At 48.0% G+C, this 13,374-nt stretch overlaps 1 protein-coding gene across 8 annotated transcripts in view; it reads right to left on the bottom strand.

Annotated features, from left to right (window-relative positions):
* The window catches only part of DPF3 (double PHD fingers 3), a 158,294-nt gene extending 153,097 nt beyond the window's left edge, over window positions 1-5,197 (bottom strand). For all 8 annotated transcript variants that reach the window (XR_014946611.1, XR_014946612.1, XM_015864660.3 and 5 more), the window contains exon 1: window positions 4,990-5,197. Coding sequence is in view for 6 of the 8 variants with exons in the window: in XM_015864660.3 (XP_015720146.1) it covers window positions 4,990-5,021 (32 nt within the window). In the remaining 2 variants the exon portion in view is untranslated. The remainder of the gene's footprint in view (window positions 1-4,989) is intronic.
* Window positions 5,198-13,374: the final 8,177 nt, after the last annotated feature.

The following is a 13,374-nucleotide window of genomic DNA, read 5'->3' as shown; positions in this document are numbered from 1 at the left end:
GCAGCCGCCGAGATACCGCATTATTCTTCTCTGAAACATCTGCTGGGAATCTGTGGTTAAAATACACTCTGCTGGGAAATAAACCATATATAACAATGGGAAGGGGGGAAAAAAGAGTATAGGAGGCTCATACTTCTAATAGTTCAGGTCATTAAAGATAAATAAGAATTTTAAACATTCAGCATTGAGTCAGTTACTTGGGCTATTTGTTGCACATAACTTGGTTTAGACACTTAAAAAGCAGCAGAGAGTTTTCTTCTTTCTTTTGACAGAGAAATCACTTTCTGCTTTTCACATACTGGTCCAGAATATTGGGGCTTCTTCCACCAGAGAAGTTTTTAAAGAGAAGAAAGAAGCACTTCCCCTTGAAAAACATTAAAATGGGCATTTTATAAGTATGCTTTCTCCAGGATTGCATTAATGACATCCCTTTAAAACTGATCACCTTAAAAGAAACAAACCAAAGATAAAACTGGAACCTGCATGAAAGAAGTAATCAGCAAATCATAGTCTGTGCCCAATGTAAATGCCAGCAGCGCCATGCACCCCAATGCAGCCCCAGTCTGGACCACATGTAGCACTGCCTCTTCCTGGGGCAATGTGACACCTGAGCCTGGAGATCCCCAGGTCAGGGCTCTGTTTGGTCAAGAGAAAGAGTGTCAGCTCCCAGAGCACATTTGTCCTGCTCCAACAAGTCCTCAGGGATGAACAGCATAGGAACTGTTCTTACTCAAGGCAACATCACATACAGGGTGAGCGCACAGTGAATTCCTAGATTGTAAAATTGAGGTGCCAAGCAAAAGAAATTCATCTTCAATCTGAAAGAGAAAGCAGGGTGAGAAAACACCAGCCTCAGCACACAGTAATTCTAAGAATCTGGAATGTCTCCTTTCTAGACTGCAGAGGCACAGTCAACAAGATAGACAAAGCACCCCCAGGAAGCCATGCTTCCAGTTTGAGGAAAGCAGAGGAAGAAGTGTATTTCCATGAGGCTACACACTGGGTGTGCCCCATTACATTCCCTGGAGTCCACCAGCACTTGAGGACAGAACCCCATTTCACCTCCTGGATGTATTTTTAAAATCTTTTATTTTTATTTCTTTTTTTTCAGTGAGAGTTTTATGTCACAAGTGGCTCCATTCATTCTTACTAGCGGAACAACTTCTCAAAAGCTCTACAAAAGCTGTTCACACACAAGTTACTGTGTGGCCAGATAAACACTGTAACTAGTAACGCATTCATCTGGCTCTCTTCATTCAGAGCAGCACATCCTCAGGTCTTCAGGATTTGGCTTCTCCCCTCCCCCTCCCATCTCCAGCAACTTTGTTCTTAAGCTCATGTTTCCCTGCATTAATACAAAAACATTCATCCATCATTTTCCCTGAAGAGTGGTGCTGGGATACAGAAAAGGGTGTTCATGTGGGTAGCAGTCTTGGCTTGAAATGTGTCACGCTGGGGCTCATTTATGTTTTTAAGAGACTTCAGAGCCACATTGTAGAGACTTTGGTACATGATTTAATGTATCCAACAACCCTGTTCTGTCAAGCAGAAGAACGCTCCCTTCTGCAAAGCCACATTAAAATCACCTTCACATCACTTGCAAATGCTGAACTGGCAACCTAACTGTCCATCTATCTTTTTGCTTCCACCTGCTGGAAGAAGCACTGCACATCATACTTTGTTACTAAGAATTAGCAACCAGATGCTTATGCAACAACATCCACACAATAAATAAATAAATAAATAGATAGATGAGTTGTCTCCATCAGCACTCAGCCACACTGTAGGGTTGTTTCAGGGGTGGGTAAGAGGGTATGGAAATTTCCAGTTCTGTGTCCTGAGCTTGAAGTCGAGCTCAAGCTAACACAAAACACTCATGTCATACAGGGCCCAAACACCTGCTGCTGACACTAAGCAAGGTGAGCACAGACCTTTTTCCACTGGTGCCACATGCCACAGAACCCATCGTAACACTGAAGGTCAGTGGTCCACCAGGGTCAGAGCTGCCTGTCAGAGCGATTCTATCCAACCGGCACAGCAATTGGAAAACTGACCACTGCCACGTGCTTGCAGCAGAGCAGCTACAGACAAGGCCAGGAGGGTTTGTAAGGTCAGCTCCAGCACTGCGCTCAGCAGGCTGTCTCAAGCTGGTTCCCAACCACCTGGCTGGGAATAAACCTCCCCAAGCACATCAGGGCTGTCCAACAGCACAGCCAGCCAAGGACGGGTTAGTCTCCATCCCATAGCCTGGCAGAGCCAAAGGAGGGAGAGCACCGCAATGGGACACTGGGACACAGCCAGCAGCAGCTCCTTCTGTGTGCACTGGGGCAGAGCTGCAGCGGGGCGACCTCGTGCCGAAAAGACAGCAGCAGCAGCTGAGCGAGTGCTCCAGGGAGTGCATTTAACTGACAGTCTGAAAGAAAAGTCAGCTGTGGGAGTACAGACTGAGAAAGGGTGGAGGAAATCAGCTCCACTTCTAGATCGAGCTCTGTAAATTACAAGATCTTAATTACATTAAATACATTATGGTACCGTATGCACATTTCTAGTCAGGCAGGAGTGGAGGAAATGTGGCTGGCTGCTAAGGCTGGAAGCTGCACTGCTGTGCTTTAGACTTGATCTTCAATTCAGAAAGTTTCTTAACCACTTTGTCCTAGTTTAGTCATCCACAAAACAAAGGCAATAATCCCTTCTTCACAGGGGTGATGAGAGGTTTAATTAATTAATGTTTACAAAGCCCACTGAGATTTCTGACTGACACTTTAAGTCATTCAGAATACCACTTCATTGCATTTGTTCCTTCTGCTGCCCCACTCGAACATCTCCACATTAAGATATCCAAAGGAGAAGACGGAAAGAAGAAATAGAGATAGGTACCCAACAATGAATGCAGCATTTCTAGCCCACTGCTGCCCATCAGCACACTGAGGGCTGCCTTTTCTGCAGGCAAAGAACTCTGTGTTTATCCAGACACCTGCTGCCCTTTCTTCGCAGATCTGTTACGCTCACATCTCTGCCGTTTTTGCCTCGGAGCACCGTGTAGGTGAGCAAGGTGCTGGATGGCAAAAATAGCAGGCGATTGTGTCGGGCTGACCAGACAGACAGAGGCAGCGAGGGGGATAAGAGCAGAGGGATGAAAGCCCCCGAAGAGAACCAGCAAGTGAGAAAAGAGGCAGAGAGAGAGGCGAGCTGAACGTGGGAGCGCCCATCACAGCCGGGGGACTGCACGCACCGCGCTATTCCGTGCAGCGCGTTCTCAGGGACGCTCAGGTACACGGGAGCACGTTATCCCGAGAGCAGCGCAGCACAAACGAGGCTACACATGTGTCCAAGTGCCGGAGAGAAACTGAGCTCTGGGCACCCGTAGACGGGCGGCACAACCGGAGCTGCGGACACCTGAGCCGGGATGTCTCGGTCCCGACATTGTCCCCGGCTCGGAGCGAAACCTTTGTGCGGGCAGTTTCTGTAGGGGGCGTTTGTGGGTTTTCAGATACAATCAAAACGCAGATAAATGCAAATGTCATTCGGCTCCCTTTCATTGTCAGGGAGGACACATGAGGATAAAACGTTGTGCTCTACGTCCTTTCCCCTATTATGCGTCCTACCGCTTTTGTCCTAATTTATCCCGTGCATAATTTATTTACGTGCGTATTGTTTCCCCAACCAGCAACTTTAAAGAATGAGTGGAAATTATAAAATGTTTTATTAAACAACTTCTCGATATAAAAACGCAGGTGGTGCCGGGCAGTTCGTGCCGGTCCCGCTTCCCCCGCTCAGCAGCGCAGCACTTGTGCAGGCAGGGAGACGAGCTGCCCATTGTTCGCGCTCTCCCACGCCGCGCGAGAGGAGCCGAGCTCCGCTGCCCTCCCGGCTCAGCCTGGCGGGGCCGGGGCGGCCCGTTCTCCCCCCGACCCGGGGCTCCCGGGGAGCGCTGCCCGCTGAGAGCGGCTCCGGAAGCCGGGCGAGAACTGCGAGCGGGACGGAGCGCCCGGGGCATCAGCGCGACAAGTTGCTGCGGGCGGCGCGGGTCCAGAGAGCGGCGGCGGCGGGTGCTGAGCCCCGGGATCCCCTTAAAGGAGCGCGGGGCACCTGCACTGCCGCTGCCCGCGGCCGTGTGGGCGCTGCGGAGCGCACGCGAAATGAAAGCGAAGGTTTTCTGCCAGGACGGAGCGGGAGAGCCGGCAAACGTGTCAGCACCTTTCCGCAGCCCGAGGCTCATCCTCCCCGCAGACTGCGGAGAGACGGCGGCAGGAGTCCCCGGAACCACCTCCGAGCGGTTTGCCAACTCCAGCCGGAGGGACGCGAGTCAAAAACCAACAAAAAAAGAAACAGAAGAAAAGAAAGCGGAGCCATCCCGCAGCCCTCACTTCGGCTCCGGACTCCGTTCCGCGCGGCTGAGAAGTGCGGGGAAGCGCCGCCGCCAGGTGTCCGCGCTGCGCTGCGCTCCGTCCGCGGGAGCGCTGCCCCGGGAGGCACAACTCTCCCGCGGGAGGTTACGCGGCGCCGGGTCGCGCTCTCCCTAATGCCCCGGGATTAGCCGCGCGCCGGAACCCGAGGGAAACGCCAGAGGAGAGCAGGGGGGACGGCGAGCGACCCCGCGTCCCTCTTAGGACGGGGACCCGGGTGGCGGCGGCAGCCGAGTCGCCCTCCCGCCCCCGGCGCCCGTTCCCGAGCCGCGAGCGGCACCAACTCCCCGCCGCTCGGAGCCTTCCGCGCAAACGGCGCCGCTGCCCCGCGCCGCACCCCGCAACCCCGCGGCTCGTCGCTCCCCGCCGCCCGCCCCGCCCCGGCCGCCGCCGGACCCCGCGGGACGCCGCCAGGTGCGGGTGCGGGTGCGCCCCGACCGGGGCCGCAGGACGCGCCGCCCGCCCGGAGCCGCCGAGCCGGGGCCGCGCGAGGAGGCGGGGAGCCGGGGCCGGGCGAGGCGGGAGGGCGGCCGTTCTCGTAGCGGAACCACGCGGAGCGTGTGCGGGTCTGAGCCCTACTTACGCTTTCAGGGGGTTGTGAATGACAGTCGCCATTTTGCTACAATGTAACAGAATATTGTGTCTCGGAGTTCTAAAGGTTCGCTCAGGGGAAGCGCCCGGCCAATCGGCGCGGGTCGTGCCGGCCCGCCGCCCAATCGTGCTCCGCGGGCGGGGCCGTAGCGCTGCTAGTTATTAGGGGAGCTGTCAAAGCCCAGAGGTCGCTCCTGCCTGTGGAGCGGGCGGCGAGCGGCCCTTAAAGGGGCAGCGCCCGCGCGGGGCACGCGGCCGGGCGGATCCTGGCAGGGGCCGCCCCCGGGGACACCGCCCCGCCCGCCGCCCTCCCGCCGGGCCGGCACCGCCATCCGCCCGGCCCCCGGGAGCCGCTTCTCCCCCCCCCAGGAATTTCCCTCCCGCGTCGGGTGGCCGCGGCCCCGAGCCCTTACATAACCGTAACGACCGGCCGCGATGACCGACACGCCCCGCCCCGGCCGCTCCCGGGACGGGACGGCGGCGGGGACGAGTCCCGGGAGCCCGCGGCCACCTGCCGCTACACGGGGTGCTCGCAAGGAATTGGGAAGGGCGGCAGAGCGCCCGAAGGAAGCGGCGGGCTGGAACTCCGCGCCACTCGGAGTACAGCGCCGGAATGGAACGGGCACGGTCCGAGCCAGCAGCTCCCGCCCCGTCCCTCCCGAAGGACTCCCCTCCCTTCGGGCACCTCTGTCCATCCAGAAACAAGAAGCAGCCTGCCTCTCCAATCCTCGCATTCATAAAACTGGAGGAAACTCAGCTACACGCAGTTAAATCATTCCCATCGCAGGAGCAAGATAAGCCTACAGAGGGTAGCCCGATCCACAACTTAATGAAAGAATGGAAGTAAATGTTTGAGAGATGTTCAGGTGTAACACAGAGAAAACAGCAATTGCTGAGCTCATGGGATGAGCTTTGCAAGGGCAGAAAAACTAAATCTCTCCCAACTGTTTGTCAAAATAAAACTTTCTAATGTGTGGGCAGCAGAGAAAAGGCTGAGAGATGAACAACAGAGAGGTACAGAAATTATTACATACAGATAAGGGGAAAGAGCAATGTATCACTTTCCCAGTATTGCAGGATCCAGCAGCTTTGCCAGAGTCCCCTTTCCCAAGGCAGCACCTGCTGCAGCTCCAAGGCCAACCTGCCCACCGTGTGCTCCCGGAGGGAACCATCTTCCCCTATCTGAGACACTTGGTTACAGGAGAAATAAGCTTCCTGTCAGCTGGAGAGCTGCCAGACTGCCGAGATGTATCCTAACCACGGTTCTGGGAAGCAATCTTCAAGAACGTTTCCATTATCATATTGCATTATATTATATGGTATAGTAGTGGTCCAGGTGACATTGACTGTAACTGCAGAAAGCCCTGTTCGGTACTCACACTGCTCACAGGAAAAGCTAACCACAAACTGCCGAGCTCTCACAAGCACACGTTGCTATGCATGCTGCACGAAAATGAATGGGTCTGAATGCAGCTCAACTGGTGACCCTCAACCAGTGACCTGAATCACGTCCCACTGCCACAGAGATTTCTGGTTTGATGCACTGTTGTGCTATTCACCCGGTGACAAAAATGATCCCAATGTTATCATTTACCCCAGGATGGGCAAGTATCCACTTGAGGGATAACTACTCCTTTGCTTCATGTGAAAAGAAACTCAGCCCAAAACCACACAGTGCTGCAGAACTGGAGGCAGTGCTGGGCTGCTGAGGGAAGGCACCGACATCCAGCTGTGCTCTAGGAAGTCCTGAGATACCCTAATACAAAATGGTGATGCTTTCAGAGAATTAAAACAAACCTGTTTGAGGTCATTCTCAGAAGTGTATTGAGCCCCTCTGACCCTGTTTGGACGGAGATAAAGACCTATTCTTGCTCTGCAGGCACAGAGATCTTGGCACACTCTGCGGGGAGAGCGGCTTTCTCCTGCTCCTGCAACACCCCTCCTTCCCTTTCTGCTCCTGCCATGTGGGCACTGGGCCTATATCAGCCACCAGCAGGCACACCAAGCAGCAATAACCACCACAGCTACCAGCCAGAGGAGCACGTCAGAGCCACCCTGCTCAGAGGGGTCCCAGCAGGCCAAGTGCAAAGCGGCCACATCAGAGCCCATTCCTGTTCCACCTGTGCAGATGGAGACATTCAATCTTGCTCACACCTAGCTTTCCTATAGCATGTTTAATGGAGAATTGAACAGCATTTAGTTTACTGGTTTAGCTGTAAAGAAGGCACAGAGCACTGACTGACAGCACACTCACAGTGACCTACATAACTTATTCACTGATTTACCAGTTGAAAGTAAGAGAACTGTTACAAAATGTAACAAACGATACCACAGAGAGCTCCATATTCACATACACACAGCACTCCATCATCAACTGATTATTCACAAACTAAGGTTTTATATTCATTTGTCTTCTGGTTTTGGGCTACTGCAACTCACAAATCAATACCGTCAACATGGACCTAAACCATGCATGAGCATCAGTTCAAGCCCCACGCATCTGAAATACCTCACTTCCATACCCACTGAGCTCCAACTTCATGGTTGTTACACTCCCATTTAACTTCTGATAGTTTGATTCAAACCTACCAAAAACAGCCCAAGGAGGCTTCAAGGAAATGTATGCACTGTAAAGACATTTAGTGTTAAAGGAAAACAATATTGGTTTATTTTTAATGAATGGCTGCCAACTGCTTGGACAGACAACTCTCACCATTAAAAATGGAAGGTAGGTTTTGACATAGCACAGTGCAATCTCTGGCATTAACACAATGCCTAAAGCACTCTGATCCTGTGGGGCTGGTGAAAGCAGAGCTTCAGAAGGCACAATCTACATCCTCACCTCGCAGCACATAGAACTAAGTAGGAGAAGAACAGGATCCTTTCCACTGCAGTGGAAGTGTCACATCTTAGAGATCATACTGCAGCCATCCTGAACTACCCCTATCTCAAATGTTTTTACTATTTGCACAACACAAATTTGGCCCCCCTGCGAGGGGCCAAAAACATTCCTGCTCATCCCACAGAGCCTTATTTTAAGCCAAGGACCTTTTGCTGTGAAAGTTTTACCCTCCACTCATTGTCTCCTATTTTCCCTTTTATCTTAAGTTTTCATGAAGTTGTTCTTTTCCAGAGGGAGGCAAGGTTAGGCTCTTGCTTACACATTCCTCAACTCTCGTGAATTGGAAAGTGAAACAAACTACATACTAACACTGAAAGCCACTAATCTAATTTTGCTACGCAGGGAAACAAAAGAAGCAGTTGGTAGTCTACCAGAAGCCACAGGGGTTTTTTTAGCTTTAATATTTCCAGATATGCCTAGTAATATACAACCGTGCTTTGCTCAAACATATTCATATTCAAAGGATGGGATTCACAAAGATACAAGCATGATAGCGTGCTCTGTGAGAGAGGACTTAATTTGTTACAGCAAAACAGGGCCCCACATCCACAGATATCCTGCAACAGATTCTAAGTCTTAACTCCCTTTTATTTATTTAAAGCTTTGCAGGCATCTCATACACTGGTTCTTGTCAGCCCTCCTCCTCCTTTTCTTTGATCTTTCCCAATAGTTGAGTTAGCTGAAAGAGGAGAGGACGGTATCAGGGTGTCAATGTTACAGACTCAACAGCAGCCCTCTGCAGACACATCACCAATAATCTGACACAGTCAGCATAACAAAGATAACTATGGAGCTACACAGCATAAAAATCGGCGCCGATGATTCATTCTTCGTAACTTTGGGAACCACATTCTTAAAAGGTGGCCTCCAGTTTTATTTTTTATTCTTGCTTGCTTAAAATTCCCCTCCATAAGTACAGCATCAGCTTTTTGAAACCTCGGGGCTGGCTTCATTGCAGCCCTCCTTCTGACTTCCCAAAGTTTTAATTCTGTGCTCTTTCTCCTTTCTCATAAACACCGAGGACACACTATAGTTATTATGGTTCACAGACAGGTTTAACATTTAGATCAAGCATAACAAACCACAATAGAACTCTACCTGAAAAAGAAAAGTTAACAACTCAAAGAAAAACCAAGTTGCCAGATTGGCTCAAAGGGCATTAACTTGGAATTTAGCACTTGATTGGAAGAGCTGCACCTTTACCTCATTATTGATGGGACCACCTCACATAAAGGAATGAATATCTGTCTGTAACTTATCCAGTGACTCCACTGTGGTGTTTTTTTTAATATTTATTTAAACTGTAGGCAGAATTGAGCCGTGCAGACACAGCTTGGGAACACCCGTTTTCTTTCATTATTTGGATTTATTTTCTCGTATTTAAAATGTATTTCAGATCTTACAGGGCTAAAGGAACAGATGCTATTGGAAGAAGGATAAAGCAGGTTACTGTTGCAGCACATAAAGAAATTACACTACACTGAAACTTAAACTTAATCTGAAATTCTCTCACCTTGCAACATTTTTAATTAATATTTATCAGATATTTATTGTCACTATTTGACAAAACCGTCAGTGCTGTCAGCCTCTCTTCCATGGAAATACAAAATGATTACTGTGTTGTAACTTTACTTTTTCTTTCCTTCCTTTTTTTTTTCCTTTTTACTTCCCAAAGAATTTGGGTACAAAAGGAAGACTGAAATCTTGCCACCGTATAACTCAAAATATCTTTCTACATGTAAAAGTTCACGGTAAGAAAAATAAAACCTGATGTGTAGGTGAAGGTGGAAGGGAAAATAATCAGTGTAAACAGCAGTTTAAAACTAGTGAGGGAGTAAGAAGGCATTAAGCTCATTTTATTGCATTGATTGGCCAAACACCAGAGGAAAACAAGTAAGGAGGAAATAAGATGCTTGTGGTTTAGTTCTCTTTTAAAACCTGCTAAATAGTAGGAGTTTTAAAAGCGTCCCGAAGTTGTTTTTATGTTTCCCATCTAACTTTATTTTGGTAGAGGAGGGAAATAACAGAAAGGCACTGACTGACCTGCTTAAATACCAGTTTAGGTCAAGCCTGTCTTTAAAGCTGGCAGGCTCATGGAAATCTTGGTGGACACGAGGTACTGGGATAACACAAAATAGATCTTAGGAATTTACTGAAGTAATTGCAGTTAAAGTCACAAAGTCATACAGAAGCCAGTCCTGATTTTCCTGCCTAAGTCTCCTCAACAACTTGTACCTGTGAAGCTAAATTGGTACATATTTCCCTAATCCAAACAGACTCTCAGACCAGAAGTACCTCCTTCAGAATTTTACTGATACTCCTACACAGAGATAGCTGTTTTGCTAAAATCTTTTACATAGAAACAGCTCCACTAAAGGTGGGAGCTATTTGTTGGGAGTGCAATGTTCTGTTGTTGTTTGGGGTGTGTTAAACAGGGGTGGAACGGCTTTGGTGTCAAGGACACCTGCTAATAGAGAGGCCCTCCTGCAACAGAAAGCTCTGCCTTGCAGCTCCTGCCCCGTCCATTTCTGTAGCACATCTAAGCCAGTATGTCAGTTTCTTTACAAAAGCTCAATCTTTTGCTAGAGGCATCAGGCCATTATTGATTCTGTTACAGTGCTGCCTCAACAGAAAGCAGCCAAGAACAACATCAGATTACTAAGAAATTCTAAGCAAAGAAAGTGGCTGATGGGATGGTCTCGATGCAAGGCCCACATTTTTGCTACTGCTGGTGCTGCTTGTTAGACAATTTCTAGGACTATCCTGTAGAGTCCTTGTGCAACTCCAAGAAAGCCTGTCTGTTTGTGTGTCCATATGTATATACACACACGAGCCAGACTTTCATCCTCATGTATACTGCATATATAGAACTACTAATTTCATCAGTGTCATTGCTTCTGATTTATATCAATACCTACGAATGTAAGCTTAGAAAAATGTTACTCTAAAAAATCATAGTTAATAGCAGTTACCAGCGACCTCGAGTAGGTTATAGAGTCTCAAGCCTGTTACCTGGTATGCCAATACTTTGCTACAAGTAGTACTCACATATACAATATTATTTAATCCATCTCCAGATCTCAGGCAGGTGGGACAGAAAGGATTGCTACCCAAGTGCTGAGTCAAACAGAAGTCTAAACATACCATCACATGAAGCTCACAAAGCCAGCTGTGCCACATGCAGAAAATCCAAGTGCCATTCCTTGCTATTTCTTCCACAATCTTTTTTTGTTTTAAAGGTCAATCAGCCAGGAGCATCCCAGCATCTAATTCTGAAATAAACACCATTACCTTCAGCATCAGAAGGAAAAAAAAAAAAAAAGAAAGAAAGAAAAAAGAAAGAAAAAAGGCATCAGAAATATCTGAAGGTACCTCAAAGATACCTCATAACATTTAGACTGTTTGATATCTATCATTTTCGAGAGTAATTGAGCACTACAGTTTTCAGACAGAACAGAACTTTGTAGAATTAGGAATTAGACTGGTCACCTACTAAGGTCAGTGCCTTCCATGTGCTGAATTCCGCACTTACTTGAAAAACCCAAAGGGTTTGTCCATCTCACACACAGCAAAATACTCCCTCCCATCTGGTGTCTACAGCTAAAGCCCTCATGAAATACGATCTAAAGGCATTAGAACAATTGTCTTAGAGTAAAAACATTTACAAGGAACAATATTACAGCTGCTGCTGCAATGCTCCAGCTTGCACAAAGTAGAATACTTTACTAAATTATTTTCTTAGGGGAGATTCTCCCTGTCTGGCTCCTGCAGGCACAGCATCTCGCTACAAACACAAGCAGTGGGAATTCAGCTTCCAGGAACTAAGTGAAGCCAACAGCCACAGAATAGAGCCTCAGGGCTGATTCTCACCCACTGTACAATCCTTCACCAGAAAGTACAACTACCCTCCATTCTTTGTCACTCCCCTTCAGCTCTGCAATAGCTTCTTGCTCTCTCCTAGACACAGGCTAGATCTTCTTCAAGCTCTTTTTATTAAAGCATTTTCTCTCCCCACATAGCAATAATTTTTCTTAGCAATCACAGCCATCCACTCTCATCATCCTTCTAGACAGAGCCATTGGCAAAATCCCTTTAGGGAGAAGGAGAAAGACAACACAGAATGATCTGAAATACACTTGCATTCACTGTGGGTGAGAGGTGCTTATTGCTTAAGATCACTCTCGTATCAGACAAGCGATGGATTCCCTTACTCTATTTATACACTTGGAATAATTCACTGGCTAACGCTTTTCCCAGCTAAATAAATGCCCACCTCCTGAAATGGATTCAAACTTCTGGAGCACTGAGGTTACACAACGAGGGTCAGCGTGCAAAGTGCAGTGCCAGAGACATGCAGCTGTTTCCCTCACTCACACTCCCTCCTTCTGATTATTGAACATGAGAATCCCACTTGTATTCCAGATACAAACATAAGCATGTTATATTCCAAAAGTGGGCAGTATCCCAAGCTGGAGAGCTCAGGACATTCAAGCCTGCCCCACTTGTTAGCAAAACACCAAGAATGCTGGGGAAAAAAAAAGGCATCCATTTTGCCATTATTGCATATTTAAATTCCACCTCAGCACATTCCCAAATATATGGGCTCTCAAACCCACCACAAAAGTTTTATTTGCAGGCTGTATCTTTACACAGGTACACCAACTCCTCAGCTTAAAGGCTTATGGAATATCTATGTGGTTTTCAGAAAAGTCATAACAAGAAAACTCTTTCAGCAAGGAACTGCCACATTTGTCTGCACAGCCACTGAGATGTTGCATTTGCTAAAGGGGAGCTATACTATTAAATACCACACAGGAAAAAAAATACCCAGGAAGAGAAGCAACACAATGAACAGCAACCTGATAAAGCTGTAGACGTCCCTGTTCACTGCAGGGACAGTGGAAGCTGGACTAGAGGACATTTGAAAGTCCTTTCCAACTCAGAATAATCATATGATTCAAGGTTGATAATGTTGGGATGAAACAGGAACAGAGATTTAGGAAGCAATGGCTGATAAAATCTATCTGGCAGAAAGGATCTAGAATCAGAGTAAGAGCGTATAGTCAGTGTGGAGTCACTGGAACTAAGAGCACATAACTATAGGACCTCTAAAAAGCAACATGAGGTATTTATACATGCTGCAATACAGCTGCATAAGCCAAGATGAACACAGCGTAAACTCCACCCAGGCCACGATACCTGGTGCTTCATATCAGGTAACTGGGGGAGCCATTGGGTTGAGGGACCTAGTTTTAGTCTCCTTGACGTTGAATGTTTAGGTTACAGACTTTAAAAACAAACAAACTAAAACTCTGCCAATCAGATTTTGATCCCATTTGAAAGATGTAATTCTAACCTTAAGGCTTGGTTCTGCCAAGTTTGGCTTCAAGAGGAAGAAGCACTGGCCAATGCTGTCACAATCAAAGCAGCTCATACTGCCACTCAGACACATTTGTTCAGTGTATACAGTGGTGT

This window comes from Coturnix japonica, chromosome 5 (assembly GCF_054131305.1).
Source record: "Coturnix japonica strain WE chromosome 5, WE-NBRP24, whole genome shotgun sequence".
In the NCBI taxonomy this organism is placed as follows: Eukaryota; Metazoa; Chordata; class Aves; order Galliformes; family Phasianidae; genus Coturnix; species Coturnix japonica.
Note: the sequence above shows the minus strand (reverse complement) of the source record. Positions and strands in the feature narration are given on the sequence as shown.